The sequence below is a fragment of the Antennarius striatus genome, chromosome 9, assembly GCF_040054535.1.
Source record: "Antennarius striatus isolate MH-2024 chromosome 9, ASM4005453v1, whole genome shotgun sequence".
NCBI lineage: Eukaryota > Metazoa > Chordata > Actinopteri > Lophiiformes > Antennariidae > Antennarius > Antennarius striatus.
In genome coordinates, this window is record NC_090784.1 from 20,813,872 (window position 1) to 20,832,991 (window position 19,120).

The window sequence follows — 19,120 nt, forward strand, 5'->3', positions numbered from 1 at the left end:
TACAAACTTTACAGTTTGCTTATTGCTCTGTTGTAACAATTATATATATTATATATTATATATCCTAATCCCTTAACAGGCTTTAAGAAAAAGACACAGTATAGACAATCAATACAATCAATCAACCACCAGTACAACTACGAGTCTGGATTGTTGCTTTGTGTTTGCAAAGAGTTGTTTAAAGATCCACCAGGACAGACAAACACATAAATGTCAGGTTTATTGGTCAAACTCAAAGATTTCTTCAAATGTAGTGCGAGGTGCTGCATCTTCCTCCACCTCCACCACCGCTAAGCCTTTCACCCGCTTCTCCTCGGTTTCCATCTCAACCAGCGCCACTCCTCCACCTCCAAACGGCCACTCCGGTTCCTCCTCCAGACGCTCCCGAGGCTGTGAAGTTGTCCTTTTTGTCGCCTTTTTGTTCATTTGTGTGTCTTCTGTTCTTGCTGTCGTGGGAGAAACTGTTTTCCTCTTATAGGTTGAAGTGGGTTCCACATCAGAGTCCACCGTCCACGATCTGCTACTGATGGTTTTGGTGGCTGCAAAATGTGGAATTTGTTCCAGAATTAAAACTTTCCAACTTCTGAATATTTTCATTAGGTTTGGAACAACAATTGAATTTCAATTCTGATTAAATGAATAAGACAACTAACAACTTGTCCCAATTTTCATACAGCCTCTCCAAACAACTGGAGAACAATAAACTTTCTTATATTTAATGATCAAATAATTGGAAATCTAAATAGTCGACTTTGCTGAGTGATCAAATGTCCAACGTAACCCCAATGTGTCGTGTTCACACCTGTTCCCGTCCACCTGTGATCTGACCATCTGAGTCGAATGCTGCTAACAGGTATGAAAAGCTCCTTGTGATGACTCATTGGTAGATTTTTTATTTTATAATGAATGCAATTTTTAATAATTTCTCCACATTTGTTCAATGATAGAAAAAACCCTGATTCATTGGGAAAATAAGACATGCAAAGAAGAGGATGGATGTATGGATGACTCACCCATGGAAGCAGCAGCGCTGCATTTGGAGTCACAGCATTCGCACACGGAGTCGGATCCGTACAGCTCAACCCATCTAAGAAAAGACTTGTTAAGAATTACTTGTTAAGAGTACTTTTTCCTTATTTCTCAATCTGTAAAAAAAGAAACAACTGATTAACCTTCCTGCATTTGTGTCGTAGTTGCATGATTTAGCTGTAGGCGTTGGAGAGGTACCGTCCACAGACATGGTGCAGTGCAAGTAGAGCTGCTAGGATCAGATAACAAGATTGCCCACCGGAGTTCAAACAATGACAAGCAGAGTTTAGATGTGAAGATGTGAAATGCGGACGAACCGTGTCACATAGTCACGGCTTAGAGAACAATTCAAAGTCTCTGTTCACCTGGTTTGTCATTCCAGTGAAGAGAAAAGCATCCACGCTGAATCTCACGGTATTAGGTTTGTGTGGGATGAATCTGGAGTGATTCTCCTTGCTTTCAAGCATACATCTTCAACAGGGGGAGAGAAAACCTGAGCATCTACTTTAATATACGTCTCTTAAGTGTATGAGGGAGGCGTTCGTTACCCAAAGTTTGTCACAACAGGAAACTGAGGCGTGGAGGTGTGGGACGGCTCGGGTGTGACATAACAGGAGTGGACGTAAAGTCTTTCGTCTTGGGAGACGGACGGCGCTTCAGCCTCAAAGTACATGGGCTTCCCTAGAACGTATTGGGTTGATGGAGAAAGCCTTTCCCACTGAGCTGCAAGCAGACAATAAACAAACATTCCACTGCGATCACCATGGTAACATCTCTTGGTTTTTATGTTTGCATATAAATATGAGAGATTCCATTTCAACAACATTAATCATTGGTTATGTTGTGCAATTTTTATTATTTTTTTCATCCATGTGAAAATCAATGTTTTTTTTTGTAGATTTTACCATTTCGTGGTGTCAGGATGAATTTCGCCGTGTTCCTCATTTGTTTGAAGATCTTGCGCATCCTCGTCTTAGGAGCGTAACCAATCTTGTAGGAGTAGTGGAACCTAACCGGTGAACACATGGTACAGATTTAAATGCGTGTTATAACTTCTGATGAGAATCTTTAACAATCTTACCTGTTATAATAGCATTCAATAGGCAGGCTGAAGGGAGCACTTCTTCTGATCGGTCCTGGGAGGCTCGGTGGGGCGTAATGGAGCACGTTTCTATAAACCACCTGGTTGTTAATGATCTGCAGAACAGTTTGCGGATTTAAAAAAACTTTCTTTACCAACATTAGATCCAATAACGACCAAATTTAAAGGCAATCCATCCAGTAGTTGCTCAAATTGTTAATTCAGATATTTGTTTATATTGATGACATTTTGTGTTGGGGTGGAACTTGTAGGAGCTTGAAGACCTCATGCACTCTACCTGTACCAGGTGTACGTTTACCTTGCGTTTAGTTCCACACCTGTTCAAGCCATAGTCAAAATGCAGGTAGTCTTTGGTGGAGTTACTGGCTCGGCAGGTGCCTAGTTTGACCCGGGAGTACATCTCACTGCTGTCCAGAACGCTCTTGTGCACCCTCACCAGCATTTCTTTCACGTTGCACGAAGTCTTTACGGAAACACCCGAAGCGCCAGGTGGACTCGTGTTCGGCCGAACCGGGAGCAGGACTTTCCGAACTTGCTCCGGTAACGTTTCGTGTCCCGTTCCTGTTGCCGGGGAGAAATACTCCCTCTCCACCAGCGGCAACCTCGAGTCCACGAACACGGGGAGTTGCAGGAACGGCGGCGGTAACGTTACCGCTGTCGTCCGGTTGTGAGCCTCGGACGTCGGTCGCGTTCGTCCATCAACGGAGGACGTGAGCAGCAGCGAGAGAAACAGAGAAAAGTTAACCATACCCAGAAATACTGGTCTAAAATAATATATTGTATTTGTATTTAAAGATTTATACTTTAAAATTCAACGTTGACCACAGGGTGTTATCTCTGATAATGTAAGGTCGGCGCTGATCAGCTGCACCTGGTGGTCCGACAGGAGGCGGAAATGGCACCACCTACTGGCGAGCGACGGTCTTAAATAAAACACCAGGTGGCTTATTGTTCCGTGATTTATTCCCATTTTCACGAGCAAATGTTAAAATTAACTCGATGACATACATGTTTCTGCTACCTCCCGATTACAAAAATTAAAAAACAATAAAAAAATGAATACCCACAATCTCTTCTTGAAGTCTTGTCTTAGATCAATGAATTCAAAATGACCGTTTTAATCGTGTTTATGTTGCATATTTTTAATTTGAGTTCATCCATAGAGCAGAAAAGTCATGAAATACATCACATCATTTAAAATTTTCAAATACACTGACAGGGAAAGTGTATTTTTGAAGTAATTTTTGCAATCTTAGTTGTTTTTTTATGCTAGTGGATAACAATCTGAAGGGGTCTCGTCTCCACAAACTGCATGGCTTCAGCTCTGAGTCCCTTTTGTGCACCAATAGCAGCACTCTTTCTGAACTCATATCCAACCACCTTGAAACTGTCTCCATACTGAGTGAGAAATAAGCAGTGTGAGTAATGTCCAGGTCCAGCAGGGGGTGGAGGTTTCTGGAGCTTCATTGCACAGGTGTGTGTTACAGCATTCATTGGTGAAAGTGAAGTTGAGTCCCATGGTGTATCTTTCACCAGTGACTCCACACAGGATGGGCAGGATGCAGCTCTTGTCATGCAACACCACATGGAAGTCTCCTGAAAGCAGTTAAACATGAGTTTGGAATTGACTCATTAAAAACAAACCCTTTGCCTTCTACTTGTAAAAGCATGTTTAAACTCTCTTTCTCTAAGTTTCAATTGAGCCTCACCTTTCTCACCCACAGCTCTGCTGGACAGACAGACCTGCCCGGCAGGACATTTCAGAGGGAACCTGATGCAGTCCAGAGGTGAGACAGCAGGGAACACACAGGTGTAGCAGAAGACAGGAACTGAAGGAGAGACATGCTGGTTAAAAGAGCACAATCATTTCTGCTGAGGAGCTGCAGTGATATCAATATAACTTTTGAAAAATTACAAGAAATACATCATAACATTCTCTGATATTAAAAAATACAGCGTTATTATAAGTTAGCATTACAAGTATTCATTATCAGCAGTAATGTATGTTTTATTTTTCTAAATAGATCTTAATTTTATGTAGTGATACATATAAAACTGATAGTTTTATTCTTGATACAAATATTAAATTAGCTCAATATAGAAGATTTTAGTCGATTAACCGGCACTGATTTTTCTTAAAATTAGTTTAGTAGCATGAAGCAAAATGCTGACTTACTCGCAGCTGGAGGCAAACAAAAGAGAAGCAGAGTGTAAACCAGCATCAGCATCACTGATCACAGATCAGTTCTTCAGCGTCTGGAACAAACCAGCTGTCTACCTCCAAAACACGAGGAACTTTTCTAGTTTTTAAATTAATTCGTCTTTCTTGACTGCCTCAGCCTCTCTAGCTACAGAGATCTGACGGTGCCGATCCTCTGGGTTCTCTGTTCTATTAAGAAACTGCAGGAATCTCCACATCCTAATGCTCCTGATTCAATTAGGCCTTGTCCTTCCTGGTGACGAAACAGGAAGGCTTGCTGTCCTACAGAAAATAGTCCTTTAGGAGTTTAATGAAGATTTAGTCAAGTTTAGATTTAGAAGTGTATCCTTTTCAGTCTACTTCTGTGATGTTTTTCATACAGAATGACAGACGTGTGTGTGCACCAAGGTGAAGGAGTGCAGGTTTATTAAATCATGACCCGTCCCCTAATGAAAGACGTTGAGTTTGGTTTGAGGGTCATCACATGACTTCAGCCCCATGACTAGAAATCTGAGCAGGAACAATTTAACAGTTTACATCTTTAAATAAACTCTTTATTTATTTATTTTGTTGTTTAAACAACACATTTGAGTACAATTTCAGATATGATGATAATCATATATTTTCCTTGCTGCTCATTTGTTATGCTTTTTTTTTTTAAGTTTCAGGAAAGACTGTCAAGTTTCTATGCAATCTTCAATAGCCCCTTGGGGAAAAATAAAGTTTTTAGAATTTGAATTGAATTTATTTAACAGGCTGACGTAGCATCCCCTCATAGGTAACCATCTGAACTACTTTGTGCTGCAACCGTCTGTTCTTCTTCTTTGCACAAAAATTTCAAACCTTGCTGAAGGTTTGAAAGTCTTGTAGATACAAACTAAATAGTGATCCACATACTCATTAGAAATTCCTGTACCAAATCCAAAAAGTTTATTTTAAATAAACAAAACCATAATATGAAAATAATTTTAAATTTTCCACAGAATCTCACATGAAAAATGTTTTTAGGCCTTGTGTACCTTTTATTCCATCTTAATATATCAGTACATTTTGTACATGGCTGCTTTTTTCTCACAAACCACATTTTTCTTTTTTTTTCTTCTTACATGAGTTCTACTGAACATAAGACAACAAATGGCGGCTTCTGCTCGCCTCCTGCTGCAGGAAACAGGGCACGGCTCGCTTGTCGACATTCTGACGCCTCATGCGGACGATGGCTTCGTCCACCTGAGCCGCCGTGCTCTTGCTGTGCTTGTCATCCTGCAGCTGCAGGTTGGTGCGCCGCAACCTCGCCAGCTCATCCTCAGAGGACAGGAAAGATTGCTTCAGCAATGCACTACCCTGAGAGACACACAGGAAAAACATGTCTTGAGACACTCAAGACAAAAAGAGAGATTAGGTGATAAACATCACATATTGAATGAATGGACATTTTGGGTGGGCACCTGTATGAGATGAAAAGCCTCAGGTAACTGTGTTCCCGGGTGTCTCTGATAAACCTGCACCAGAGGCCTGTGGAGTTTCTCTCTGGCCAGTAAGTCACTGCAGCTCTCTGGACCCTGTACAGAGAATCACATGAGTAAAATGTGTTCACATTGTCAGTGAGCCTCACATCAAATCCATTGAACCTGTTCCACACACACTGACCTGCAATATGCCATGGCTGTGATGAATACAGTTAATTTCCCTCTGCTTGCGAAACATGGCCTGCCTCATGTTTGCAGACGTCACAGTCAGGTCTTGCTACAAAAGACAGAATGAAACAGAAATGTTTGTATGTTTATTTTGATTTCAAAATGGTGTCAGGTTATTTTATTGACATGCAAAGTCATTGAATGTGATGCATTTGGGTCTACCTGCAGACTGACGGTCTCAGCGATTTTCTTCACCAGGCCATCGTTAACGGTTTCGTGAAGAGACTTCTGCCTGACGACGGCACCGGTGAGCATTCTTCTAATGTCTTCCCTCAGTAGCTGTGATTGGTTGACCGTCACAGCGGATGATTCTAAAGCCTGTTTGCAATCTGTAAAAATGTACAAATGTTAGTGGTGTAAAAAAAAATTTTTTTCACTAAATTCCCAGGAATATTTTGGATGTAGATCATCCTAAAATCTTGATGCATGTATAGGGTTGTTTTGCGAGTGTAAGCAGGTATTTTGTTGATGTTTACTGGTGAGCCTTCCTATCAGGATTGAACCTGGTAATGAGCATAAAAACAAGTTATTATATCACTTATAAATATGTTCACAGTAGTGAAGGGATGGGATATCATCTCCTTGTAATTTCGGTATAGCCCCATCTAGCGCTCCTGATGCAGCTTGTAAGCTGTTCTTCTTCAGTAAACTGTATCAACACCAACACCAGGCACACTTTTTAGTAAGAAAGTAATTTGATTTGCAAACAAATCTTTTGGTGCATTTTCTCAGTATCATGAAATATAAAATGAAAAACGTATTTAGTTTTGAGTTATTCGGGGGGGGTTTTCTCCTGAAGCATCATGTTGGGGCTGATCCCGTTTCGCTGCATCCTGCGTGTACCTGGTGTAAAAGGGCTGATGGGATCGGCTTCAGCGAAGGTCCCAGCAGTGCAGGGTTTTCGTCTTCCAGCGGAGCCGGAACGTGGCATCAGCTCCAGGACACGACCCCTCTCCCTGGCACCGTCCAGCAGCCGTTTGCTGCTCTGTCCAAGGGCCTGAAAGAGGTTAAACATTGTCAACACTCTCCAGATAGCAATGGCAAATCCAAACCACTGTGGTTTCAATAAACGTCAAGGAAGAAAGCATGCACACTAAACATAGCAGTAGCATTCAGCTCAAAACAAAGTGCATCCTCACAAGGCTGCTAGAATTACCTGAGAATGAAATCCTAGGATTTATGTATTAATACTTAATGCCAAAAAAAACAACAAAAAAACCCAAATATAAAGTGAAAAGCGAAGTGTATTTCTTCCAGGGCTCAGAAAGAGCAAGTGGAAAATAGAGATGGCATCATATTGAAGGGGTCAAGGAAAATGATCCAACTGATGAAGCTGGAACAGAAGTGTTAAATCACCTCTAGCTGTGTGAACGTGTTTCTCAGAGTTCCCTCCAGATCCTGTTTCAACCGGTCCAGCTCTCTTCTCTCATACAGCAACAAGTAATCAGCACCATCTCTGTCCTGCAGCAGGGAGGACCTGTCAGTGAACGCATCACTTCCACACTTTGCCGTACAGAATTACTCTGCGTTGTATCGCTTACACCACGTTGAATGCAAAAGCCAAACTCACCGTCTCGGCGGCGGAGGGCCTCCGGGTCCTCACCTCCGAACTCCTCCTGTTGATGGTCAGTCCGGCCCTCAGGCTGTGCAGCATCCTCTCCAGGTGACCCCTCTCCCTCTCCAGCTTGGTGGCCTCCTCTCTAACCCTGCCAGCCTGTCGTCGCAGCCGGGCCTCCACCTCCCTCACCCTCCGCATGTAGTCAGTGGCCACGGCAGTGCTGGCCCTGGCACACTGGTCTCGCAGGGCGGTAGCAGGGAACGGGGCCCCGGACATCCTCTGGGAGCCACTGGAGAACTTTGTGAGAAAGTTAGGGGGCAAATATGTTAACATTTAGCTCGCCATATTTTTACATACCTGAAAATATTAGTAAAATGATGAATTCATTTTGAGTCTTTTTTTTTGTTTGTAAAAATATTGCCCGACAGCAAAATTTAGAAGCTGTTCTCAGATGATTAGTATCATAATTTCATATTTTTAAACTGTCACACATGTTGATATTTTTTTAAGGAAACTGTGATGAATACCTAAAATGCAGATATTTTAATATCTAATACACAGAGTGTCCAATTCTCTTTAGAGGCAGTGCGTCCTGGTCAGATTATTGGATTTTACGCACCGCGGCCCCCGTAGTTTGGGGTCTCGACGTGACATGTTTGCTGCTGGAGACTCGACTTTGTCCTCCTCCCTCCCCTGTGATCGTCTCTTCGTTTACTCCCTCGTTGCTCTGGGTCAGCTTTGGGGTGAAACCAGAGGCGGCGGAGCGGCACCGAAGACTGTCGCTGGTCCCGGACCCACCGGCCCGGGTCTGCTGCATGAGGCGCTCCGCCCGCTGGATGGACCGGGCCGTCCTGTTGCGCCAAGACTCCGAACCTATGCTGACGGACCCGAGGGGCACCGGCGTCACCTGCATTGCTTTACTCCCAGTAAACCTCTTCACCGTCAGCTGTGAAGAAACGGAACCCCGAACGGAGTCTCATGCGGACCGTGTGAGTCCAGCTGTACTCACCTCCATAGCAACCGTTCCTCAAGTAACAAGAAACTCCAGTTCCTTCGGGCTGGGAGAATGTAGGGGGCGCTGTCTCCCTCAAGACAGTTAAAAGAAAGGAGCTTCAGAGGACTTCACAAAAATGTGCGTGTTTTATAGAATTCAACAAGTGATTAAAAAAACAAATAAATGTAGTTTCACCACAGTTCCAGTAGGTGGCGACATATCCCGAAAAGTTGCCCGTTGATGTGGATGAAATGAGTTGTGTTTGTTCTTGGGTGATAAAGGGTTAATCAAGATTTTGATGCAGATGATTTTAAAAAAAAAAAATCAAGTTTTTTAAATAGAACTCATTGATTTTCTCTTTCTCTGCTCTACTTAGGAGAAAGTTTTTTCCCCCAACACTGCCAGATTCAGAGATGACATGATTCTACTCCTAATAGTTCGTTTTAAGGGTATTGCTTAATTTTTTTCATGTAACAGATACGAGTAAAAACAGGCAGAACGCATTCTGTCCACACTCACATGTCCGCCTGTTTCCTTTTTTTTGGTGAACACTGGCAGAAAATGCAAATTGACCTCTAACAGTTGCTGAAAAACTATTTCCAGATTTCTCAGACTTTGAGATTAATGTTAACAAATGTGTGCACAATGGTTGCATGATTATTTACATGTTTAACAACATTGAAGATGTGACCCTATAGAAAAAACACAGTAATACACAATAAGGAAATGCTATACATGAGGGTCAATGAAATGACAGACTCTGGAGACAAAAGTAATTTGGATCAGAGTGTTTAATACTCTTGAACTAAAATATCAAATCCCAGACTAATTACAAGAGACAAGGAAGAAAAGTTTTAAAAAAGGGATATGCAAATAAAAAGCAAGAAAGGAAATCAATTAAAAGGTTATTTTTGGTCCTTAGTATCCCTCTTAAAAGAGTGCTATAATAGCACTGTAAACAAAAAAATAGTTCTGTACCGAAAATTTAACATCAAACGACATCTCATCACAGAACACAGGCAGGCAAATTAAGATTCAAAGTAATATTGCACCCACATGTACACAACAGTTTGATCAGCTTCCAACAGGCGTACCATTTAGAACTGTTTGCATCAGCAACAATCACACTGCAAAAAATAAAATCAATACCTCATTAGTTCCATTACATTCAAAAAAAAAAATTGGTTGACTTCTAAATCAAGCCTTAAACGTGTAGCATGAAGGAGATCGGACATCTCTCCACAGAGCAAACAGTCCTTCAACATTTGACGATACACGAAGATACAGATTCACTCCACAGAGTTTGCATGTAATCGTGGAAAAAATACCTTTCCTTCAGCGCGTGCCAGAATGTACCAGGTTTGCAAAAGAAAATCTTCCAAAATAGAGGGATAAACAAAAAGACTTGATGCACACCTGAATAAATATGCTGACAAAGCAACACTGTGGCACTAATAGTGCAAAATAATATCATCTGTGTAGCTTGTTTGCATCCCCAGCGTAGCCATCCTCCATCACAGTGTGTGTTTGAAGCCGGTCAGGGGTTCACGAATGTTCTGCATTTTCTGCTGCAGCTCTCTGAAAAGATGGTCCCGATTCTCAGCTTCCAGCAGGATTTGCTGCATCAAAAACAAATAAACGTCAGACTAGAGGATAAAGAGATTGAGAAATTACCCATCAGGCTCCATTCATTGTAGATTTCTTTCATTAACTGAGTCTTGTTGAGATTCACATTGTGAATTTTCATATATTTGTTCAGCTCATTCTGACACCGAGACAATTAGCAGGTTTCTGCACTTTACCTCTATGAGCTTGTCTCTCTTCTCCAGGCTGTTCCTCAGTTTCCTCTCCTCTCTCTCCCTCTCCCTGTCGTTCTTCACGTTCTGCCTCTCTCGATCGGCCGCCTTCTTCTCCTTCTCTTTCTCCCTCATCTCCTTTCGAGTGTCTCTGAGTTCAGCTGTCAGCGAGGAGACTTTCTGGCTGTGGCTCTCCTGCTGTTTCTAGTGGAAAAAGCCAAAGAAATTCCACAGTTGTAATTTTTTCTTTTTTAATTCCAGGTTAAAATTAGCAAGCCATCTCACCTGCATCATGTCCTGGCATTCCCGCAGGGTTGTGGTGAGTTTGATGACCTCTTTGCACAAAGCCTCGCTTTCGTCATTTCTTCCCTTGAATGAGTCATCCAGCTGAGCCCCTCCCCCATTCACCTCCTGGCCAATCACAGGGAGAGAGCATGGAAGAAAATGATGTGAGCAAAAGTTTCCCTGCATTCAACTTTTACTGACTATAGGACAGGAACACAAGGTTGCAGAAACAGGTTCCTAATCTAGTGTCACAGATATAACTTTCTTCAACTTTCAGTTATATACTTTAATTCATAATGCTGGAAAAATCTAAACACCTCTTCCAAAATTTCTTGATGAAATATATCACTATAGCATGGTGAATGGCAGCTGACACTTTATTCCAAGAAAATGCATTGAAACCCTAGGCAAACAATGCTAGTGGAACATGTATTAACACACACATTAGTCGAGGAAATGATGCCCCAGCCTGAGGCGACGACATTGCATGTGTAATTCAAGTCACGGCCAGAAGGGGGAGCAAAAGGTCAAAAACTGGAGATTTAACTTCAAAATGACAGAAATCTTCAACAGCTTTATTTTCCTTTATAATTAATGATATATTGATTGATTTCCTGACAAACTGATTTGTACTCAATGAATTATAAGTTATTGTTTTCAGTAGGTCAAAGACCTGCTGATTGATGCTCCAGTGTTTGTCTAAATTAAACTGGATCAGTCATTTAATCCGTCAGCTGATCTGAATGGGTTGTGGGTTGGGACTGACGGAGCAGATCAACGTGTCTACTTGTCCGGAGGGTTCTATAATGATCCGTTTGCATACTTGAATATTTAAGAAGACGACATTTCTACAGTTGTTTTTGAACCATTTTCATGTGCTTCGAGTTTCCCAGAGTTCAAATGTTTTGTTTTTTTGTTAGCCTTCACTTTAAAAGTAAAATACATGCTACAGAGATTTGTGATGACATTTGTGATTGGTTTATTCCTTCATTTAAAATGAAACTTACTAACCTAGCAGACCTATTATAAACTTTTGCCTCAATAACAGTTGATGCATTTATTTACTTGATGTTTCCACAGTTTGAGATTGAGAACATCAAAATAAATAAATCACCAAAATAAATCAAATTGACACACCAACTCCTCATCCCCAGTGCACAATTTTAATACCTGTGCATTAGTCGGCTCCAGCTTTTCCCAGAGTTTGAGGATCGTAGCCTCCCTAGTTTGCACGATCAAATGGAGGGCTTCTTCCTTTAGTCGAGACTCCTCCCTCTCCTTCTCCACCTGCTTCAACAGTCGCTCCCTCTCCTCCACAGCCACTCGCAGGTCCTGGGTGCACAGCGAGGTGTGCAGTAAGATGGGTGTGGATGTTTGCTTGTGCTTTAAAACGCAGTGTTTTTTTTTTCCCTAGTGTGTGTGTGCTCACGTTAATGATATCCTGGTTGCACTGCAGCACGGTGTTGAGTGTGCCGATGTCCCCCTCTCTGTCTCTTCCAGCCTTCCTCAGTGCATCCATCTCTTTCTCCATCCTGTCCTCTTTCTTGGTCATTTCAGACCTCCAAGATTCCAGGGCAGCCTGAAGGTCACAAGACATAAAATTTAAGTTTAAGGTGGTTGTTTTTTTGTCAAAAGGTAACTCACCCCCCCCCCCCATTATCAATCTGTATGATTAACAGACAAACAATGCTGATTCAGAACACACTGTCTCGCTTCAGCCAGACTGTTCCCATGAACCCAGGGGAAATGGCCGACATGCTGTTGAAAGCTGCTGCATGACCTCCTGCGGGAATGAGGCGGAACACCCGACCTGCTCAGACGAAGCCTTTAGACACCGGAGGGCTGAGGGGATCTCTGTGCTTCAGAGTGGGTGACATTATGAGCAAACCCAACGTCAAACTGACGTCGGTGACACGAACCTTGTTGTCCGACAGCATGTCATCCAGAGTCTCGCTCAGCTTTGCGGCGATCTCCGTCCCCGCTTCCTTGTTACACATCCGACTGATGATGCACAAACACTCCTGGAAAGAGACGGAATATCAGTCATTTCAAGCATGAATACAGCACGAATAAAAATCTTAAAACCATGTGTTTATAAATATTTTAGATATATTTCAAAAATGCAATGATATTTAGGTGTTGCGCACAATAAAACACTAATGCAGGTAGAAATGCAGCAGGTGCATCGCTATGTTTTGCATCTTTGTCCTGCCATTTCAACAACCAGCATAGTTTAAAATGAGAGCAGCAATCCAATAAAACTCCTACTTAGACTGACCAGTAACTCAAAAAACATGCAGCCACGATCAAAAGCTTCAGAGGACATAACTCAAGTGTCGCCGGTACAAAATGAACAGGCGGCGGCGAGCGCGTTTTTGACGCCGTCCCTTTAAAAAGTGTACAATGACTCCAGAGACAAACAACATTCCACTGAGCTTTGAGCCGCACACCCCCAACAGTAGCAAGAGATCCCACTGCTGTGAGCATGAGTGGACGCCGTCCCTCCCACATCACCTCACCCAACCCAACCTCCCCCCTCACCCACCTGGATCACACGCTCCCGGCTGTGGAGGCAGTGGCCGAAGCTCCGCAGCAGGGAACCGTCGCCCTCCTCCTGGAGGAGAAGGGAAAACAGTTTATTGATTAAACTGATGTCCATGAATTGAGATTCATTCTCTAAATTGTATAAAACAAGAGAAAACAGGAAGGTCCACCCACATTATGACAGTCCATGACAACACAAGTTAGTCATTTTTTAATTTTTGTGCCATTAGTTTTGAGAAATTAATTCTGAAACAGGTCTCTCGACATTTTGGTGCAATATTTTTGTGCCATTGTGCAAAAACAATAAGTGCCCAATCAATTTGGGCCTATTGACTCACATTATGCCCAAAGAGATAGATCCGGAATCATGATGAAATATATCATTACTGATAACCCATAAACCACTGGTTTACGACTGGCTGGCGTGTTCTGAGGCAGGTCAACATAGTGAACATCACTCCAGTTGTGTGCTTTGACCTTGATCCAACGCCACAACAACTAACAATCCTCCTGCTGATTCAAAATGGAACGCACATCTCCGCATGACTGTTTCCTCTTCCAGCGGCGCCACTGGTGCCGGATTGTTCCAGGATTTTCTTTTTTGACACGGCCTGGAAACCGTTTTCTGTTTGTTCAGGTTTTAGTGACAATGGTGGGTTTCAGGGTCAATCCCTAGAGTGGGGAGCCCCACTTGTTACCGAATCCAACTGCTGGTGAAGATTTGGTCAGATTTGGTCAGGTCCAGTGTTTAAACCAACTGCTGCCATGTTTCATATTAACTCCTGCTGATTGGACACATGTGAACACAGCAGGGCTGAGCTTAGTTCACAAGGATACACACACACACACACACACACACACACATCTGTAGAGCAGCTGAGGGAGGGACATTTTGACGATTATCTTCCATCACATGACTGGCCTGCGGACCACAGGGCAAACTACCAGTCTGGGAAGATTCAGTGTGTGTGTGGTGTGTGTCTGCCGCTGTTAACGGGAAACATGGCCACACCCATCCACAGGTAAAGAAAAGCAGCACACCCTCCCTCCATTCCTTTTACAATATTCTATTTGCACTCAGTCAATATCCACAGATGGTTCACGGGGCTGTGGACACATGTCTGAGGAGCTGCACGCTATAATAAACCTGTTTTTCTTGCAGTAAACCATCAACTCACCTGGTAAAAAAAAAAAAATCTAGCTAAATGCCTGCTAAATCAAACAGTAGCACTTCAACATTATGGGATGTATTAATTTCCCTTCATTTTAAGTCAAAGGAGCCTTGGCTCCACTCATCTTTTATCTCTAAATCTGCACCAGAGTTAGCAGCTTGTTAGCTTAGCATGAAAACAAAGCAATCCTCTCACCGGTGCCTATAGCGTTAACACAGCTCATTTGTTTAATCCATTCAAATTATAAAAAACATGATAATTTGTGGCTTCAGGAAGGATTAAGCTCAAGATTCAGTCTTGCATGGGATTAAATATATTGTGCATTAAATTTCCCCATCCATTACAATATTTGGTAGAAAATCCAGGTTTAGTTTGCTACATCCCTTCCCTACATGGTTATATAGTACGTTTTATAACCCCTCTGTCAAAACGCTACAAGAAGGTAAATACGCTCACTTCCCAAAAATGTCACATTTATGATGCAGCGTTCATGAGGTCAAACAATATTTACTGGAGCCCAGTCTTCTGATGCGCTGGCTTCAGGTGGTTTGCTCGATCCATGTTTCAGCTCAGCCTCCAAGGTCCTGATGCGGGAAACGGCTTGATCCAGCTGACCGCGCAGGTGCCTGACTGCGTGGTGAAACTTGCTGGTGCCGTTCTGAAGTGACACGTGATTTGATAGTAAACATGGGTTGTGGTACTAAAACCTTATTACATGCACCAAATGATACCAAATATTTGCCGGAAGTGCAGTTATTTTGCACGATCATTACATTAAATCAAAATGTTTCTATAACAAACAAAAATCACATTTTCATATATTTCCATGTGTTTTTCCACTCCCTGATGTTTGACTGGCGCTTGTTAATGACATCGTCTTACTAGAAGTGCAGAATTGGAAATTAAAACCTTACATGTCACCGACATCTTTTAAAAGCTATGTGATTTTCGATGAATTTGTACACGACTGCAGCAAATCAAAAAGTAAGCAACATCATTTTTGTGAAAAAATACAACAAAAGGCAGCGATCAAAACCTCCGATACCTTAAATATAACTATACGACTTGACGAGCAGCTTTCTGTGACGCTTACTTCTTAAAGCAGCTCGTGTTCCTACTTTAATCTATGCGACACACCTCATCTTTTCTAAACAACTCTAATGAACGTACTTGACAGGTTCTGATCTTGGTGGATAGCTGGGCTTGGCTTCAGGTCGCTCAGATTACCCATTAAAGCACACTGTAAATATTTACCGCTGCTGCAGCACACTGGTCAGAGTTCCTCCACCCAGGTCCCATCCATTTGAACCCATTTATCCCTTTTAAAAAACACTCACCTCTCGATGAAGAGGAGTGAACTCATCGTTCAGCTCTGCCAGCACACCCTCGTCCACGTCATCCCCTCTGTCCTCCAAGTCCGCAAAGTCCAGCACCTTGTTCACCGAGGGTGACGCCGAACGGTTTCCAGAGGACCAGCCATCGTTCCTGCTCAGAACGGGGATCCTGCTCCCAGATGGCGAATTGACCGGCTTCATATTAATACTTTTCAGCTCCATGAGCACCAATTTAGCTGACAGAGCGTCTGACGGCTCAAACGGGTCATTGTTGTCAAGAGAGTCCAGAGACTGCATGGACACCGTGTGGGAAGATTCTTGTAAGGAGAGACTAGACCCCACCGTGGAGGACGAGCTGTAGCTGATAGATGGCGTCTTCTGCCAGTTGAGGGGCATGCTTTGGGATCTATCCCGCGATAGCGCCAATGGGGAGAAGGACTGAAGAGGCAAGTGGCGAGGGATTCCGCAAACGGACTCATAGTCGGAGTCGGATACCCGCAAGGAGTCACAGCCTTCGCATCCTTTGCCCTTCCTGCATCTTTTCCCGGTTTTAATAAAATACGGACACGTGTCCCACCTCTTGGACCAGCACTCGTACTCAGAGAGCGCCATATTCTCTTTGAGCATCTCCCTGTAGCCCTCCTTCTCCCCCTCTCCGTCCTCCTCGCTGGTGCTGCTCGTGGTCTGGAAGTCCTGCGGGTGTCTCTGACGGTAGTTCTGGCGCACCCACCGCCTGATCTTATCCCTCTCATGCAGCAGCTTTTGCAGCCTTTCGGATGAAAGCATCCTCACCCTGGCTATCACAGTATCGAACTTGAACACCCGCTCAAGGGCGCACACGCATTTGCCACAAACAAACTCGCCCTGCCCGTCGCCCCGCGGCACAGATTGCCCCAGGATGTGGGTCAACACGGACAGCAGATCGGTCCCTTTGGACGACGCCCTCGGAGACAGCTGGTACTTGGAGATAGACGTCGAGGAACCCAGAGATATCGTACTGCCTGTGAGGAAAATTTAGAAACAAAAATTATAAAAAGATAGTAAATGATAGAGAACTTTTTTTTACCTTCCACACCCACCCCATGGGCTGCTCTGCAAGGACTGGGAAGGACTTCTTCCTCTCAGGGAATCTGCAGAGGCCTGAACGTTCTTCTTATGTTGACTCCCAAACAGCCACCGCCGTTGGTTTCCCTGCAGAGCTCCACCACATATCAGGCACAGGTCGTTTATACCTCTGGAAGACATCATGGGGAAAGCAGTTCCTCTTGTCCAACAGGTGTGGGAAATTCTGTGGATGAGGAAAAACCCCCAATATATTTACAGGAGAGGTTTCCAACCTTGGAGAACAAAATGCACAAGTCCAGTACAGTTTTGAGATAATCCTGCAGGTGAAAATGTAATATTAATAAACATCTTGATTATTTAAAAAAAAAAAAAAAATCCAAATAGTTGTGCAAACTGGCTCACATGCAAATGACAATCTGGATTCACCAGATTTACTTGGTCAGCTGTAACCAATCAAGTAGACTTAAATTATGATTAAGGGGGGGGGGGGGGTTGTGTAATTGTGTTTATTCTGAGAGTCATACATCAAATTTTGATGCTCACCTCCTTAATTAATACTAATCTGTTCCAGCCTTGAAAAAGAGTTTGAATCTTAATGAAAATAGTAAGAAAACAGCCTTGTCGTCAATCTGGTGGATTTATGGTTTATCCGGTTTATTCGTTCATTATGAGAATATATAGAAGTCTCTTACTAAAAGTAAGTTTGACTGGAGGCCAAATCCTGTCAGCTCGTTTCCAACAGGTTGGTTGTCACAGGTGACAGGTGATTGGAAAGGGTTAACTCCTCACATTTATAAAAAGGTCAGAAACTGTTAAGACTGAGAAATGTAATCCAGTCCAATTTGCACAAACGTGCGTTGGTTTATTTTGTTTAACCTCCCTTTTGCATGGGTGTTTTTTCTACTCCCTTCTGCGCACAGCTGTCCGGCGTTTACGCAAACGTCCCGCGGGGCGGTACACGTCGACCCTGCGCCACGCTGACAGTGGAGTCCAGTTCAGACTGTCGATGAATGAAACTCTTTCTTCCAACTTCTGTCAACGCGTCAAACATTCGCCTCTCCCAGGACGCGCAAATGAGTTCCAATCAAATATGACGCGTCCCAAAATCATTTGGACCAGTTCAGACTGAATGAGACTGATCTGACGCGGAAAAGGGGATTAAAAAAAACAAAAACCCAAAAAACCACGCGTTCACACACGGAAATCGCGAAAAGAAGAAAGCGCACCGTGACTTTCGACTGTTTTATTATAATGACATCAAAGCTGAAAGAACACGTGACTCGTTTCCAAAAGGACACCTCAGCCTACAATGGAAAACTCTTTATTACACGGTCTATTTTGAGCGACTGGGGTGCAGAGATTCGACGTGGGAGTAACGTCAGACCGTGAAAGTGGAAGTTCCGAGGGTTCAGAACGTCACCGAGGACACAAACCACCCCACGTCCCTTCACACACACACACACAATTATAAGTAGTTTAAAACTCACACGCTCGTCTGTGTTCTCCGGGATCCACGCACTGGACGGAAGTTCGTCAAGCGAGGAATAAAATCTTCATCTTCGTCGCGTAAAAAAAGAAAGAAAGTGACACACACGCACCAATAAGGACGCGGTGACAAAAATAAAAATAAAAAAATCCACCGGGAACTGCGTTCACGCAACCTTTCAACACACCGGGGGCAGAGGCAGAGAGGTGGGTGTCACCTTGCTGACGTCATCTGTCATACCTGTTTGGAGCGGCGTGTGGACAGGAAGGAGGAGCTGGGTCTGATCGGGGCCACGCCTTGACAGTATTTCTTATAATTAGTAGATATACCGGTAATCAATAAGTAACTCCAGTTTATTTAAAATGTTTGTCATGAATATGAGAACAATAAAGCACCGTTGATTTATTTTGTTGGAGAAATGATGTAAAACTATCTCAAAATTATTTTATATGGTTACCCTGTATATTTAGTAGTTTACATAGATATTTTGGAATAATTAGTTTGTAATCGACACTAAGAACATAAATATGAACCATAGGTTCTCCTTGCTACACATATGAACTAATTTAAAGTGGAATTGGTTGAATTACCACCCCATTCAATCCCCACACATCAGTTAATTAACCCAAATCAATTGAGTAAATTGATCGATCGCACCTTGTGCTACTTTCATCTAATCATGTCAGGGACAATGTGAACGTCTTCTACCAGATTACCAGGACAAGCTGCGTGAATGTTTTGTTAAAAGATAAAAGAATTTAAAATGTTTTTGTGACAACTCAGATCTGTGGCGCAACCACCTTTCAGATTATTGTAGTTTCATTGCTAGTTTTTCAGAGGCTAATCCTAGACATAAAAAAA

At 42.9% G+C, this 19,120-nt stretch overlaps 4 protein-coding genes across 5 annotated transcripts; all 4 read right to left on the bottom strand.

The window, feature by feature from the left end:
* Positions 1-40: 40 nt before the first annotated feature.
* On the bottom strand, positions 41-2,991 carry zp3d.2 (zona pellucida glycoprotein 3d tandem duplicate 2). Of its 2 annotated transcripts, none has more exons than XM_068323548.1 (8): positions 2,430-2,991; positions 2,111-2,226; positions 1,935-2,038; positions 1,578-1,752; positions 1,395-1,500; positions 1,173-1,258; positions 1,014-1,087; positions 41-539 (listed from the first exon to the last, which is right to left on the bottom strand). In XM_068323548.1, the coding sequence occupies exons 1-8, from the start codon at positions 2,877-2,879 to the stop codon at positions 220-222; spliced, it is 1,431 nt and encodes a 476-aa protein (XP_068179649.1). In that variant the 5' UTR covers positions 2,880-2,991; the 3' UTR covers positions 41-219. The 2 variants fall into 2 exon arrangements, with proteins under 2 accessions (XP_068179649.1, XP_068179648.1); XM_068323547.1 differs by having other exon boundaries at positions 1,173-1,261.
* A 286-nt stretch (positions 2,992-3,277) lies between these two features.
* On the bottom strand, positions 3,278-4,664 carry LOC137602031 (sperm acrosome membrane-associated protein 4-like). Its single transcript, XM_068324568.1, has 3 exons — positions 4,308-4,664; positions 3,841-3,960; positions 3,278-3,727 (listed from the first exon to the last, which is right to left on the bottom strand). Exons 1-3 carry the CDS (start codon positions 4,357-4,359, stop codon positions 3,498-3,500), a joined length of 402 nt encoding a protein of 133 aa, XP_068180669.1. The 5' UTR covers positions 4,360-4,664; the 3' UTR covers positions 3,278-3,497.
* A 681-nt stretch (positions 4,665-5,345) lies between these two features.
* On the bottom strand, positions 5,346-8,853 carry tektl1 (tektin like 1). The gene is made up of 9 exons (XM_068324416.1): positions 8,593-8,853; positions 8,203-8,529; positions 7,596-7,880; positions 7,382-7,486; positions 6,869-7,022; positions 6,188-6,354; positions 5,979-6,074; positions 5,777-5,890; positions 5,346-5,672 (listed from the first exon to the last, which is right to left on the bottom strand). The coding sequence occupies exons 1-9, from the start codon at positions 8,596-8,598 to the stop codon at positions 5,445-5,447; spliced, it is 1,482 nt and encodes a 493-aa protein (XP_068180517.1). The 5' UTR covers positions 8,599-8,853; the 3' UTR covers positions 5,346-5,444.
* Positions 8,854-9,356: 503 nt separating this feature from the next.
* On the bottom strand, positions 9,357-18,610 carry si:ch73-95l15.5 (uncharacterized). Its single transcript, XM_068323162.1, has 11 exons — positions 18,261-18,610; positions 16,788-16,996; positions 15,712-16,709; positions 14,886-15,032; positions 13,204-13,272; positions 12,578-12,679; positions 12,088-12,237; positions 11,829-11,990; positions 10,659-10,784; positions 10,380-10,577; positions 9,357-10,196 (listed from the first exon to the last, which is right to left on the bottom strand). Exons 2-11 carry the CDS (start codon positions 16,954-16,956, stop codon positions 10,092-10,094), a joined length of 2,226 nt encoding a protein of 741 aa, XP_068179263.1. The 5' UTR covers positions 16,957-16,996; positions 18,261-18,610; the 3' UTR covers positions 9,357-10,091.
* Between the last annotated feature and the right edge of the window lie 510 nt (positions 18,611-19,120).

Bases quoted from the DNA above. Each gene is read 5' to 3' on its own strand.
- zp3d.2 (XM_068323547.1), bottom strand. From the start codon at position 2,879: ATGGTTAACTTTTCTCTGTTTCTCTCGCTGCTGCTCACGTCCTCCGTT. The intron at 1,501-1,577 runs GTAACGAACGCC...CCCCTGTTGAAG, and splicing joins CCTGTTGTGACAAACTTTGG to ATGTATGCTTGAAAGCAAGG. The intron at 1,262-1,394 runs GTGAACAGAGAC...ATCTGATCCTAG, and splicing joins TCACTGGAATGACAAACCAG to CAGCTCTACTTGCACTGCAC.
- LOC137602031 (XM_068324568.1), bottom strand. From the start codon at position 4,359: ATGCTGATGCTGGTTTACACTCTGCTTCTCTTTTGTTTGCCTCCAGCT. The intron at 3,961-4,307 runs GTAAGTCAGCAT...TCTCTCCTTCAG, and splicing joins TTGTTTGCCTCCAGCTGCGA to TTCCTGTCTTCTGCTACACC. The intron at 3,728-3,840 runs GTGAGGCTCAAT...AACTGCTTTCAG, and splicing joins CAGAGCTGTGGGTGAGAAAG to GAGACTTCCATGTGGTGTTG.
- tektl1 (XM_068324416.1), bottom strand. The intron at 7,023-7,381 runs GTGATTTAACAC...AACCTCTTTCAG, and splicing joins ACACGTTCACACAGCTAGAG to GCCCTTGGACAGAGCAGCAA. The intron at 6,075-6,187 runs GTAGACCCAAAT...TGTCTTTTGTAG, and splicing joins CTGAGACCGTCAGTCTGCAG to CAAGACCTGACTGTGACGTC.
- si:ch73-95l15.5 (XM_068323162.1), bottom strand. From the start codon at position 16,956: ATGATGTCTTCCAGAGGTATAAACGACCTGTGCCTGATATGTGGTGGA. The intron at 13,273-14,885 runs GTAAATATTGTT...CTTCTCCTCCAG, and splicing joins CATCAGAAGACTGGGCTCCA to GAGGAGGGCGACGGTTCCCT. The intron at 10,785-11,828 runs GTATTAAAATTG...GTGATTGGCCAG, and splicing joins TGGAGCCGACTAATGCACAG to GAGGTGAATGGGGGAGGGGC.